Source organism: Littorina saxatilis, linkage group LG5 (assembly GCF_037325665.1).
Source record: "Littorina saxatilis isolate snail1 linkage group LG5, US_GU_Lsax_2.0, whole genome shotgun sequence".
NCBI lineage: Eukaryota > Metazoa > Mollusca > Gastropoda > Littorinimorpha > Littorinidae > Littorina > Littorina saxatilis.
The window spans coordinates 29,245,951-29,258,831 of record NC_090249.1 but is presented as its reverse complement, the minus strand read 5'-3'; the positions used below and the strand labels follow the sequence as shown (position 1 = coordinate 29,258,831).

At 41.2% G+C, this 12,881-nt stretch overlaps 1 protein-coding gene across 1 annotated transcript in view; it reads right to left on the bottom strand.

The window, feature by feature from the left end:
• Positions 1 to 12,881, bottom strand: part of LOC138967724 (myelin transcription factor 1-like) — a 56,486-nt gene that overhangs the window by 33,786 nt on the left and 9,819 nt on the right. Inside the window, exons 3-5 of the mRNA XM_070340380.1 lie at positions 10,080 to 10,137; positions 3,331 to 3,393; positions 384 to 1,825 (exon numbers count right to left, since the gene is read on the bottom strand). Coding sequence (XP_070196481.1) covers positions 384 to 1,825; positions 3,331 to 3,393; positions 10,080 to 10,137 — 1,563 coding nt within the window. The remainder of the gene's footprint in view (positions 1 to 383; positions 1,826 to 3,330; positions 3,394 to 10,079; positions 10,138 to 12,881) is intronic.

Sequence of the window (12,881 nt, the reverse complement as noted above, 5' to 3'; positions counted from 1 at the left end):
AGCAGAAATTAACCCACTCAAAGACAGACAAATCCATCTAGTACATTAATAATTTTGGACCTGGTGCATGCATTTAAAACATGACCATTCCCCACTCCCCCCCCTTAAAAAAAAACCCACCCTATATAAAACAATTACATTTTTTATTCAACACATTGACACAGGTCTACCAAGAGAAAAAGATTACCTAAACACATTTTCCCTGCACACCATTTTCAAAAGTTTTCTTTTCTCAGCCTACCTTCAGCTACATATTTCTTGCTGAAAAATCTGAAGTATCTCTGCTGGCTGTGAACAACCTCAACTTGCTGCTGACAGCAACTGAAACAACGAATTCGCACCCCTGGCGGAGTACAACATATAACCTGGCTTGTTATAAGTACCGTTGCTGTTGTTGCTGTCGTCGCCAGAGCTGCCAGAACTGTAGACGCTGTCGTTGGTATGTTCGTCGTCCATCAGCTCTCCGGCGGCGGACATCTGGTGTCGACCCATGCTGCTCCACTCCGCCAGAACCTCAAATGCCGCCGCCTCTTCCGCCTGGAGGTCGGAATCCTGCAGAAACGTGGAGACAGGAACAGCTGAAGTGACCGGTTGGTTGGGTTGATGTTGGCTGAGGCTGACATGTTGAGTTTGCACATGTTGAGCCTGCATCAAGTGCTGTGCTGTGGAAGCAGCTACAACCTTGTGGTGGGGGGTTTGAATGAGAGTGGGAAGGCCAGCGCCGGACAGAATGATCTGCTGGGCCGGTGCCGAAGTGGCAAGCTGAATGAGGGTCTGGGCTGCGGGAGCCAGGGAGGTCTGAGTGTGCGGGGTCTGCGAGATGCCTGGTTGGGTGTGTAGCTGAACCAAGAGGTGCTGAGCCACTGGCGGCTGTCCCACCAACGGCTGACCCACGGCTGTGAGAGCCCGGGCTGCTGCCATTCTGTCAGTGTCCTCTTGAAGGGAAGCGGGGTCTGACGAGTATATTCCAGTGATTCTAAACTGACTCGATCCTACTCCGCTGTTCTGCGCAATATTCCTTTTCTCACAAACTTCCACTCGTTCCTCTTTCACTTTCGGTTCATCCTCTCCTTTCTCATCCTTAATGTCTTCCTTTTTCACCTGTTGTTCCTCCTGAAGGGGTTCATCCACAGGTTCCGTCTTGATACCCTTCACTTCACAGTCAATGGACCACTCACTGTTTATCTGCGCTGACCCTTCACCCTCACCTTCCTCTTCGTTGACCTTGACCTCCACCACCTCACGACTGACAGGCTCTGTCAGCCTGAAACGGTTCTCGGCTAATACTTCTGAAAGGTTGACAGCATGTTTAGACCCCGGTAGACTCTGAATCGTAGCGCACTGTTTTTGAATCTTCAACAGAATGTCTGCGTCATCGCTGTCTTCGTCGTCTTCTGCGTTTTCAATTTTAACCACAATCTCGTTTTCACCATCCTCGGTGGCAACTTTCGCGCATCTAACGCCTTGAGCGTTTTTTTCGTAACCATTGTCTACTTTCTCCTCTTTGACCTTGATTTCAGCTACAGCCGTACCGTTTTTACCGTTCGATTCGTCACCACTCCCCGGCCCGCTTTCCAAATCACCAGAAAGCGACCGCAGTCCTAGCGAAGCTTGTCGAAAGCACTCCTCGGATGTGTCTTCATTAGAATTTTTGTCTGAAGTGTTTTTGGATTTTTGACTGGACACTTGTTCTGTTTTCTTTCCCGGGGGTTGGGCTGGTTCCGCCGCATCTTTTTTCACCTTCTTGCGACTTTGACCCGGCTCCGGGTCTTCTTTCTCTGCCTTGCGTTTCTTGGCTGCCGCTGCCATTGGACACGTTGTTAATCTGTCATGAAAAATATGAATATTTTTTAACATTAAAAGTGCTTCACATAGATTTTCCACCAGACGCAGTTTTCAGTCTTGTGACTCCAGATCTTAGTGTGGTTAGTTAGATAGACAACCTACAGAAAGTCTGTCTGCCGAGAAAGAAATTGTGTGATTAATCTATCGGCCTACTAGCAGATCAAACCCACGACCACAAATAAGTTTAATTGGTTTATAAATAAACCAGACACAAAAACCATTGAGTAACAGCCCAGTCCATGTTTGGTCAATTCAAAAAGAAAAGAGCTTTCATTTTAAAATGTAAACAAGAAGGGCAAAGCCCATACGACTCACATGCTTGACCTTGACCTTTACATGACCTTGACCTTCAGCTAAACCTAGCAATGACATCATACACTAAGAACTGCTTTACACATTTTTCCTACCAAAATACATGTGACCTTGACCCAAGGTCATCCAAGGTCATGCAACACAAAGCTGTTAATTCAAGACATAGGAAGTACAATGGTGCTTATTGGCTCTTTCTACCATGAGATATGGTCACTTTTAGTGGTTCACTACCTTATTTTGGTCACATTTCATAAGGGTCAAAGTGACCTTGACCTTGATCATATGTGACCAAATGTGTCTCATGATGAAAGCATAACATGTGCCCCACATAATTTTTAAGTTTGAAACAGTTATCTTCCATAGTTCAGGGTCAAGGTCACTTCAAAATATGTATACAATCCAACTTTGAAGAGCTCCTGTGACCTTGACCTTGAAGCAAGGTAAACCAAACTGGTATCAAAAGATGGGGCTTACTTTGCCCTATATATCATATATAGGTGAGGTATTCAATCTCAAAAACTTCAGAGAAAATGAGAAAAATGTGAAAAATAGCTGTTTTTTAGACAACATTTATGGCCCCTGCGACCTTGACCTTGAAGCAAGGTCAAGATGCTATGTATGTTTTTGGGGGCCTTGTCATCATACACCATCTTGCCAAATTTGGTACTGATAGACTGAATAGTGTCCAAGAAATATCCAACGTTAAAGTTTTCCGGACGGACGGACGGACGACTCGGGTGAGTACATAGACTCACTTTTGCTTCGCATGTGAGTCAAAAAAGCAAATTTTTACAACAGAAATGTTAGGGTTTTTGAATTTTTTTTAAGGCAGGTATTTTCTACAACCCTGTCTTGTACATGTATATTTGTTCAATAATAGTCTTCATCAAAAGGCCATCAGCTGAAAAATACAAGCAAATAACCTAAATGCTAGCATTGCCCTAAATGCATGAATATGTAAACAAATCTAACAATGCATACACGACCCTAGCACTCCAGATGGACTGGCATATGAATAATACCCAACATAATAACAAATTAATTAAAACATTAAAACTAATGATCAGGGCCAGTGTTTTTTATTAGCATTAAAAAACAAAAAAAACATCGATGGTGACAGAACAAAACACCTGCACACAGCAACAGCTAATGTAAATTAATAACACCACGTACGATTTATGTCTGCTGTATCTGCGAACGATATGACCCTCACCAGAGCACCCTGGAAAACTGCATCTGCACAACACATGCATATCTAGCGGATCAAAATCATGTTAGTTTCATATCAGTTTGGAAAATCAACTTACTTGTTCTTCTTTTAATGAACGGCAAATCTCAATCAAGGTGGGACTGGGAGAAAAAGTGTATTATCTCCGTTACGTTTATGCTGCATCTATCCCTAGGAGAGAAAAAAAAACAGAGAGAGGGAGAGAGAGAGAGAGAGAGAGAGAGAGAGAGAGAGAGAGAGAGAGAGAGAGAGAGAGAGAGAGAGAGAGAGAGAGAGAGAGAGAGAGAGAGAGAAGAGAGAGAGAGAGAGAAAGAGAGAGAGAGAGAGAGAGAGAGAGAGAGAGAGAGAGAGAGAGAGAGAGAAAAAGAAAGAGATTTCTCACAATGCATGCAGCGTAATACTAAAACAGGAACACATTTTTCCAACTGAATAAAAAACAAGTCGCGTAAGGCGAAATTACTACATTTAGTCAAGCTGTGGAACTCACAGAATGAAACTGAACGTAGTCCGCCGCTAGTGCAAAAGGCAGTGAAAGTGACGAGCCTGTTTGGCACGGTAGTGATTGCGCTGTGCTTTACTGTACCTCTCTTCGTTTTAACTTTCTGAGCGTGTTTTTAATCCAAACATATCATATCTATATGTTTTTGGAATCAGGAACGGACAAGGAATACGATGAAATAGTTTTTAAAACAATTTCGGAAATTTAATTTTGATCATAATTTTTATATTTTTAATTTTCAGAGCTTGTTTTTAATCTAAATATAACATATGTATATGTTTTTGGAATCAGAAAATGACGAAGAATAAGATGAAATTGTTTTTGGATCGTTTAATAAAAAATAATTTCAATTAGAAGTTTCCGATTTTTAATGACCAAACTCACTCATTAGTTTTTAAGCCACCAAGCTGAAATGCAATACCAAACCCCGGCCTTCGTCGAAGATTGCTTTGCCAAAATTTCAATCAATTTAATTGAAAAATGAGGGTGTGACAGTGCTGCCTCAACTTTTACAAAAAGCCGGATATGACGTCATCAAAGGTATTTATCGAAAAAATGAAAAAAACGTCCGGGGATATCATACCCAGGAACTCTCATGTCAAATTTCATAAAGATCGGCCCAGTAGTTTAGTCTGAATCGCTCTACACACACACACAGACACACAGACACACATACACCATGACCCTCGTCTCGATTCCCCCCTCTATGTTAAAACATTTAGTCAAAACTTGACTAAATGTAAAAAAACAAGAAAGGTGACATGGAAATGGGATTCTGAAATCTCCAATCTTACTAAAAAATGAAAGGCTGGAGTCCGGAAAGTGGGACTCACAGACATACTGTCACATAGGCATAGAAGACTATATCATCTCAACAGAGACATTTCTTTGTGGTATGACACAACATAAAAGATATTGTACACATATTTAATATAATTAACTAATACAAATTAATAATTTATTCATGCAAAGCCCCAGAATCTGAAGGATTTGTGGGTCAAAATAAGCAGTAAAAAGAAGGTTTTTAACCACAGCTTTGCTTGCTATGAGTAATTACAATGAACAGACACATCTGACAGACATTGCAAACATACACTTATTAGTTTAAACAAAAATTCTCAATGGATTTGAACAAATCTTGAAAATGGCCCCCGAAACTTTGAAATTTACAGAAAACTACATTTTTTTTAAAAATTGTCTGATGAACCTACAGGTGACTGGAACAACACCATGGAGGCTCCCCTTTCAGATTTTTTAAATATTAAATTCCCAGACTAAATTCTGACTTCTGAAATTCTATTATTTTGCACTGTGAAATGCAGTCACTGTCCATTGGGATTCAGAACCGGACTTGGGTCATCAAACATTCGACGCATTGAAATTTAAAACAAGCAATTATGCTGACTGGAAGTCAGGCAGATGACCAATAAAACTGTCCATTAGCCTATCAAGAGTAGAATTGACTAGCCTACTTATTTTAAATTGACCTATTTATTTTAATTTTCATGTCAAAAGATAAACGGGACAATATCTGCCAAAAGAATAGTCTCAAATCGCCCCAAGTGCTACATAGTTTGGTTTGAGTTTTGTAATGATGTCACCACACACCTGAATGCCTTGAAATTACTGTTTGAATGTTCCATTATTCAAGTTTTATAGCACTGTGTTCGGGTAAATGTACATGTATTGCAAACTGCAATTTCTCCATGAACTCTGTCTTTGTTAAAAATTGTTAAAAAAGTTGTTTGCTCAGTCCAACTTTTTTGCCCCTGACAGCCGTGAAACTTGCATGCACCGGGCTAGGGCCTAGATTAAAGATTGGAATATGGAAATTCACATGATCTTTGTCTACTAGTAATATACATGTAGATAACTGCCAGTACTGAAAATAAAAGTTTATACACAGAATCTTTTATTTTCAGTACTGGCAGTTATCTACATGTATATTACTAGTAGACAAAGATCATGTGAATTTCCATATTCCAATCTTTAATCTAGGCCCTAGCCCGGTGCATGCAAGTTTCACGGCTGTCAGGGGCAAAAGTTTATACACAGAATCGGGGTGTTGCAGGTAGCTTTGTTTCCTCCTTGGGGATGAAGCTACCAGGGGAAGGGATTGTGTTGGAGGTGTGGGTAGAGGGGTAGCCCTCCCGGTGCTCCCCCTTGGACCTCCCTAGTCTAGGACCCTGGGTCTTCGCGAGGTGGCCATTGTGGCGTAATCCCTCCGGACTAGCATAACGTTTCCCTATCCCAAGACCGACCGTGCGTGGTCTATGACCACATCCTCTACGAGGTGACCCTATCAACTAGGCAGCGCAAGCCCCTAGGCGAAACACGGCGGATCTAGAGGAGAGAACCTCGATAAAAAATTTGAGCTGCCATGAAGACGGAGCATGTTGGCTGAGGACAGCGGGCAGACCTTCTGTGCCGACACCCATCTACAGGAGAAAACCAGGCATGCACGCATCAAACCCAACATGGCCATACAAACCAAAAAATACAAAGAATCGGGACTCTGACACAAAACTGTTTGCTTAACACTTTCGCGACGGGACGCTGATAAATCAGTAACCGCGCTGACACGCCCATGGACGGGACGCGCATTTTTCAGTATCAGTCATACAAGGTACAAGACTCGTGATTGCTTCCCGGTTTTTGAAGATTGCAATAAATTGAGTTGTTTCCCTTGATACACGTGGTTTTCTCTTCCGGCTTGATCAAATTAGTGCAGATTTGCGTGGTGTTTAAAAAAAAAAAAAATGAATCGAAGGCGAGCCTTGTCACGGGAGGAGATTCTCCGGATGTTGGATCTTGAGGATCCTGTAGATCATGATACATCGTGTCGTTTTAGCCTCAAGAAAGCGATAATAGCAGTGATATTGAGGAAGAAACAGTCCCGTTGTTGCTAGTACGAGTCGGCAAACTACACGTGGTAGGGGGTGATACTGCTAGACGAACATGTATCTCGGAATCGTGCAGGAGCTATGGGGGCGTGGCAGCACTGATAACAATGGATGGCTGGAGCCTTCTAATCCTTTTGGAAATGTTCATAGGTGTACAGTTGGTACTTTGTTGTGAAAATGTGACTTATATTCAATATGGATTACCTAGACATCATTTGGTGAGTGTTACAGTTTTGTTTCATTTGAGTCAGGATGCTGTGAGTGAATGCGTGATTTGCTTGTTTTTTTCTTTGTACTGTCTCCTTATTTCTGTGTACAATGTTAACAATATTTCAGCTAATTCATAGGTTTTACACCTTGTTTGGTTATAACATTATTTATAATACTTTCTGTTAAAAAAAATAACTTTTAAAAAAAGCAGTGGAAAATAAAACACACACAAAAAAACGTTAAAAAAAACAAATTATCCCCCTTTCACCCCCCTTTGCTAAAACAAATTGCGTGACAAACTTATAAATAGCACGACTGAACTGGGCATCCATTTTTGAATTAGTACACAAAATTTGGTGGTGATTGGACTTAATTCAAGCTTGCTAGACAGATTTCTTTACAGTTACTGATTTTTGGGAAGTTTCTTGGTGGCAAGCTTGGGCAGGCAGGACGTTAACGCCGTGGCAGTGCTAGTCACAATAGTGTTAAGGAATTACCATTCACCTTCTAACATTGATTTAATTAAATTAGCACAGTTATGGAGCAATTTCAAATTTATCAATGCAGATGTGTCTAAATCATAGCACAGTGAATGTCCCTCAGAATTCTTATGGTTAAACTCACCTGATAACTTCCTCAAAAATGCATCCTAAATACTACAAAAAGGGGCCCATATGTTTTGCAGATTGACTGGCCTAGGCCTAGTCCCTGGTTAGCACATATCTTCAAGTTCATGTCCCCTGTTACATCTAGCCAGGGATCGCGCTAGCTTTTTAAAAAACGCGTAAGTCATACGCAACGAAACGAAAAAAACGCGTCACGGACCAATATTTTTGCGCACTACGAAAACACGTACAGACACAAACAAAACACGCACGAAAGACTTAAAGACACTCCTTACCTAAATACGGCGAGTTTTCCTGTCGAACTCCGCGCACGCCTGTCGAATAACACCCCTGCTGTCTCCAACCTTCGGGCCTTGCGAGTTTGTTTCCCGCTCTAATACGACTAGACACACTTTCCGCCTTTTGGAAGCGCGAGATGGGAGAGCAGCTAATGTCTGTTTCATTATCCGACAAGACATTATCTGGTAATACCCTCGTTACGTTCGTTTGCGATACTTCGATGCAAAAAGAAACGGACTTTAGTTTTGACGCGCAGATTTCATGTGTGTCGTCACTTCTCGAGCCCTATAGTCAGTTTCAGGATCGGGTGATTATTAAGTCAGAGCAAAAGCGCTGCGTGAAGACAAGAAAAAGTTACAATATTTTTGCGCATGGCTTACGCGGCGCGGCGAAAAAAACGCGTCAGCGACCTTTAAAATGCGTCAAATACGCAAAAATCGTGCGCAAACGCGATCCTTGTCTAGCTGAATTAAAATATTGCTACTTCCTCTAATTGTATCTGCATAAATGACCGTGTGATGAAAACGTTCCACGTAAGGTCTTAAAACTGGCCTTTAATACATATTCGAGAAACCTGAACTGTCAAGACTGAAAGATAAAATCAGCAGACATTCTGAAAAATCTCAGCTGAAAAGAAGTAACGGAAATCTGCATTCAATCAGTCTTCCATCTGATTCCACACAAAAAAACCTTTCAGAAGTCAAAACAAACCAATAATAAACAGCCTGGGCGGGCGGGGATGTAGCTCAGTCGGTAGCGCGCTGGATTTGTATCCAGTTGGCCGCTGTCAGCGTGAGTTCGTTCCCACGTTCGGCGAGAGATTTATTTCTCAGAGTCAACTTTGTGTGCAGACTCTCCTCGGTGTCCGAACACCCCCATGTGTACACGCAAGCACAAGACCAAGTGCGCACGAAAAAGATCCTGTAATCCATGTCAGAGTTCGGTGGGTTATAGAAACACGAAAATACCCAGCATGCTTCCTCCGAAAACGGCGTATGGCTGCCTAAATGGCGGGGTAAAAAACGGTCATACACGTAAAATTCCACTCGTATAAAAAACACGAGTGTACGTGGGAGTTTCAGCCCACGAACGCAGAAGAAGAAGAAGAAGAAGAAGAAGAAGAAGAAGAAGAAGAAGAAGAACAGCCTGGGTGCTCTCTGTGCACAGTGGGGGATTGTTTATGAAATAATTTAGTAAAATCCACTAGTGGCTTTTTAAGGAATTAATTCATTACAAAAATTCCAACTCACTACATGTATACAGCAAGCAGTCAGGGTGTTGATTTTTTAGTATGTGTCAAAGTAGAGGGATGATCTTATCCTGGCCAGATCTGAGATGGTGAGCTAAACTATTTTCAATAGAAGGAGTGTGCCTTAACAGTTGGCTCTAGACACACAAATACACACTGAATGTTTCATTCTAAAGGTCTTCTTGAGACTTTGTTTTCAAATGTAAGGTAGTTTGTCTGTTACATCAACAGTTTTGTATTTTTTAGTTTCAATTTCATGTGGACCTTGTTTATCAACCAGTTATGGTGCTAGGTGTTTCATAAACAAGTACATATTACCAAAGAATCAAGAAAATTATTCCCCCCCCCCCCCCCCCCCCAAAGGTCACTTGAACAGGGCAACCGGAGTCAAACAACAACGTATTTAAACATATTATTGGTCAGCTTCTCTCTGCTAAAGTATTTTCTCCGCTCTTGTCAAAGTATCAAAGAATAAGGCTCAGCTAGGTCTTTGCATTTTGTTGGCTATAAAGCCAGACTCTACATTCACAGAAATCTCTCTCTCTCTCTCTCTCTGTCCACTCCATTGTCTTGTCATCCCTTGTCTTTATTAAATTTTGTTCATAGGCTTAGTTTTTTTGGCTTTAAAGAGTATTAATACACATGTATATAAGCCAAGCCGCTTGTACGTCAGAAACCATCACTTGCACATGTGCCTTGGGATTACCACTTTCAGCTTATAACTTGTTGTTTTCTTCTAAAAATGTTTCTTTTGTATTGTATAATTGACTAAAGCTAAATGCCTTTCTCTGCCAAAACAAAAGCTCTGTTGGTGGCTGAGTGAGAAGACTTTCAGTGTGTAAATCCCATCTTCACAAAAAAGACAAGTGCATTAAAAGTGTGGTAAACATACAGTAAAACGGTCGCTAAAACATGAGAAAACACATACCCAGGGTTTGCTGTTGCAGCTGCTACTGCTGGAGTAGGTTTTGCAGCAGGGGGGAACTCTGCACACAAATAATACAAATTTACTTCTATTATTAAGACTTTCTCCTTTTCTAGACCTCATTTTTAAATATTTTTGTTTAGGTCTTAAAAGAGAGGTTCCACTTTAATAATTATGCAACAACGTCTACAACAGCTTCTGTTGTAAACATGTAATATGTACCTGGCACAAAATTCCAAAAATATGCAAAATCATTCCTTTTGCTATTCTTAAAACTGATTTTATTCCTGGATTTTCTACTGCTAAAGCATGAGCAAAGGTCTGTATTAAGAGAGTAAAACTCCTTTTATTTCACATTTAAACTACAACAAAGATTATTTCTTCCCATGTAAGCGACCAAAGATGGGTCCAGGCTTTTACATGGGATAAGAGCAATCTTTAACTTGAACACACACAACAATTCAACAGCCCGGCTGCTTTCTGTGCAGAGCGGGAAATATAATATCTGAATTAATTTCCGAGACTTTCTTTCTTTATTTGGTGTTTAACGTCGTTTTCAACCGTTCAAGGTTATATCGCGACGGGGAAAGGGGGGAGATGGGATAGAGCCACTTGTTAATTGTTTCTTGTTCACAAAAGCACCAATCAAAAAATTGCTCCAGCTAGGGGCTTGCAACGTAGTACAATGCAGGGATGTCGTTAGGCGTCGGACATCGGACTTATAACGATGAAAATCCCCAAATGTCCGATTCACATTGCCGCATGTCGGTCAGATGTCCTATCGTTTTAGCCTGAGCGTGGTCATTGTCCGATATGTACTCCATTCCTTCGGACAGCGCGATATTCGTTAATTTTCATTTCAAGATACAAATCTTCTAAAAGACCACTGAAGTTGCCAGTGCCGCGTGCGGATCTTTTCTTTTGTCGGGAATTCCCGAACCGTTTGCGGTATGCGCCGTTTGGGTATAACCGTCTCGGTGCAGTGCACTGATCTAAAAATAGTGGATTATTTTTAGATCAGTGCATGCTACAGGAGTACGGGAGACAACTCCAACGGACTAAATTTGTCGTCTGCTTTTGTTTTCGATACGAGACGAAGCACCGAATTATGCCGCTGAAAAAAAAACTAAAGCCTGCGAAAGATCAGCATTTGATCAAACCGATCATTTTGTTTTTCAACTTTTATCCAAATCATGCAGTTTGTAATCAAAGTAAGAGCTCTGAAGTTGTTCATGTTGGTTTCTCAGTTTTTTGTGGTTTCTTTGAAACTAAACAAATACAACATTATACGCACACTGTGTTGATGTATTTACTATATTATGTGTGTGTTTTACAGCGCGCGCGCGTGGGTGTGTGTGTGCGTGTGTGTGTGGGCGCATGACTTTGGAACAATTCCATGGAATGTGTTATAAGCTGTTTGGCGCAAATTCATAATGTCCTATTACACTTTCTGAAAGCGGTCAAATGTCCTATTGATGCTGAAGAACTCAGGACATTTGTCCTATAGGTATGAATTTGTAGCAACATCCCTGACAATGTATTACCTTACTGGGAGAATGCAAGTTTCCAGTACAAAGGACTTAACATTTCTTACATATTGCTTGACTAAAATCTTTACAAACATTGACCTGTACAAGAAACACTTAACAAGGGTAAAAGGAGAAACAGAATCCGTTAGTCGCATCTTACGACATGCTGGGGAGCATCGGGTAAATTCTTCCCCCTAACCCGCGGGGGGTATTTCCGAGACTGATGACCTAGGAGTCCCAGTTACAAAATAATAAAATAAAATACAATATTCTCACACTAAACACAAATCAGCCAGGCTATAGATTTTGTGTGCAAAGGGAAGGCGCTATTCCAAGGTTTTATTTTACAAGATGATAGACATAGAACACTTTATTATCTTTCTCCTCGTTGAGATAATAAAGTGTTCTATGTCTATGTCTATGATCTTGTAAAATAAAACCTAGATGCATCTATGGTGATGTAAAAGATGGGTTTATACAGGAAGGAAAATATCTTTAATTAAGACAAGAATATGGGGTTGGGGCGTGGTTGCGGTGGAGATATTCTCTTCTAAAAATTAAAAAAATTGACTTGACTGCCTTAGGACGGGTATACCCGTCATGCGCTTGTGCAGCCGCAGCGCCTTAGGACAGGTAAACCCGTCTTCTCCGTTCCGGGATTTTCCAGAAATGCTACGTCACTGCTGACACACAAATAGCAGCCAATGGCTTGGTAGGATACCTCATTCTCATGAATAAACATAAATGGTGACGCGGTTTTGCGTCTGAAGGCTATTTTCGGCCTTGGCGACAGGGTAGGGGAGAGAAATCTCGACTCGTCAAAATGGCTAACGGTGACAGTCGACCGGGCCCTAGTAGGGAAAAACAAAGCCGGACTGACGCTACAGGCGGTGCAAATGATTATGGATACTGACAGGAGAAGGGGGAGATCTTCTTTCGGACTCGTTGGAAACAGGCAGATGATAGTGATTATAATCCTTTCTTGGAGCAAGCAAAACAGCCACCTGTGTTTGATCCACAGGCACCGGAAGATGCGCCGGACTGATTTTTCAAAAGTTCATATTTAAACATCACTATAAGCCAAACTAATTATTATTTCCATGATTAGACACTAAAAACAGATTCTTGGTTCAGTTTCCCTTAAAAATAACATAGGTTTTACTTACCTACCTACTGCCAGTTTGGAGCTAGAATTTTTTGTGAATTATTACACCCCGAACTCCAATATTCCCTGGCAGTCAGGAATGCACATACGCAAGTTTTGATTGGCAGCGAA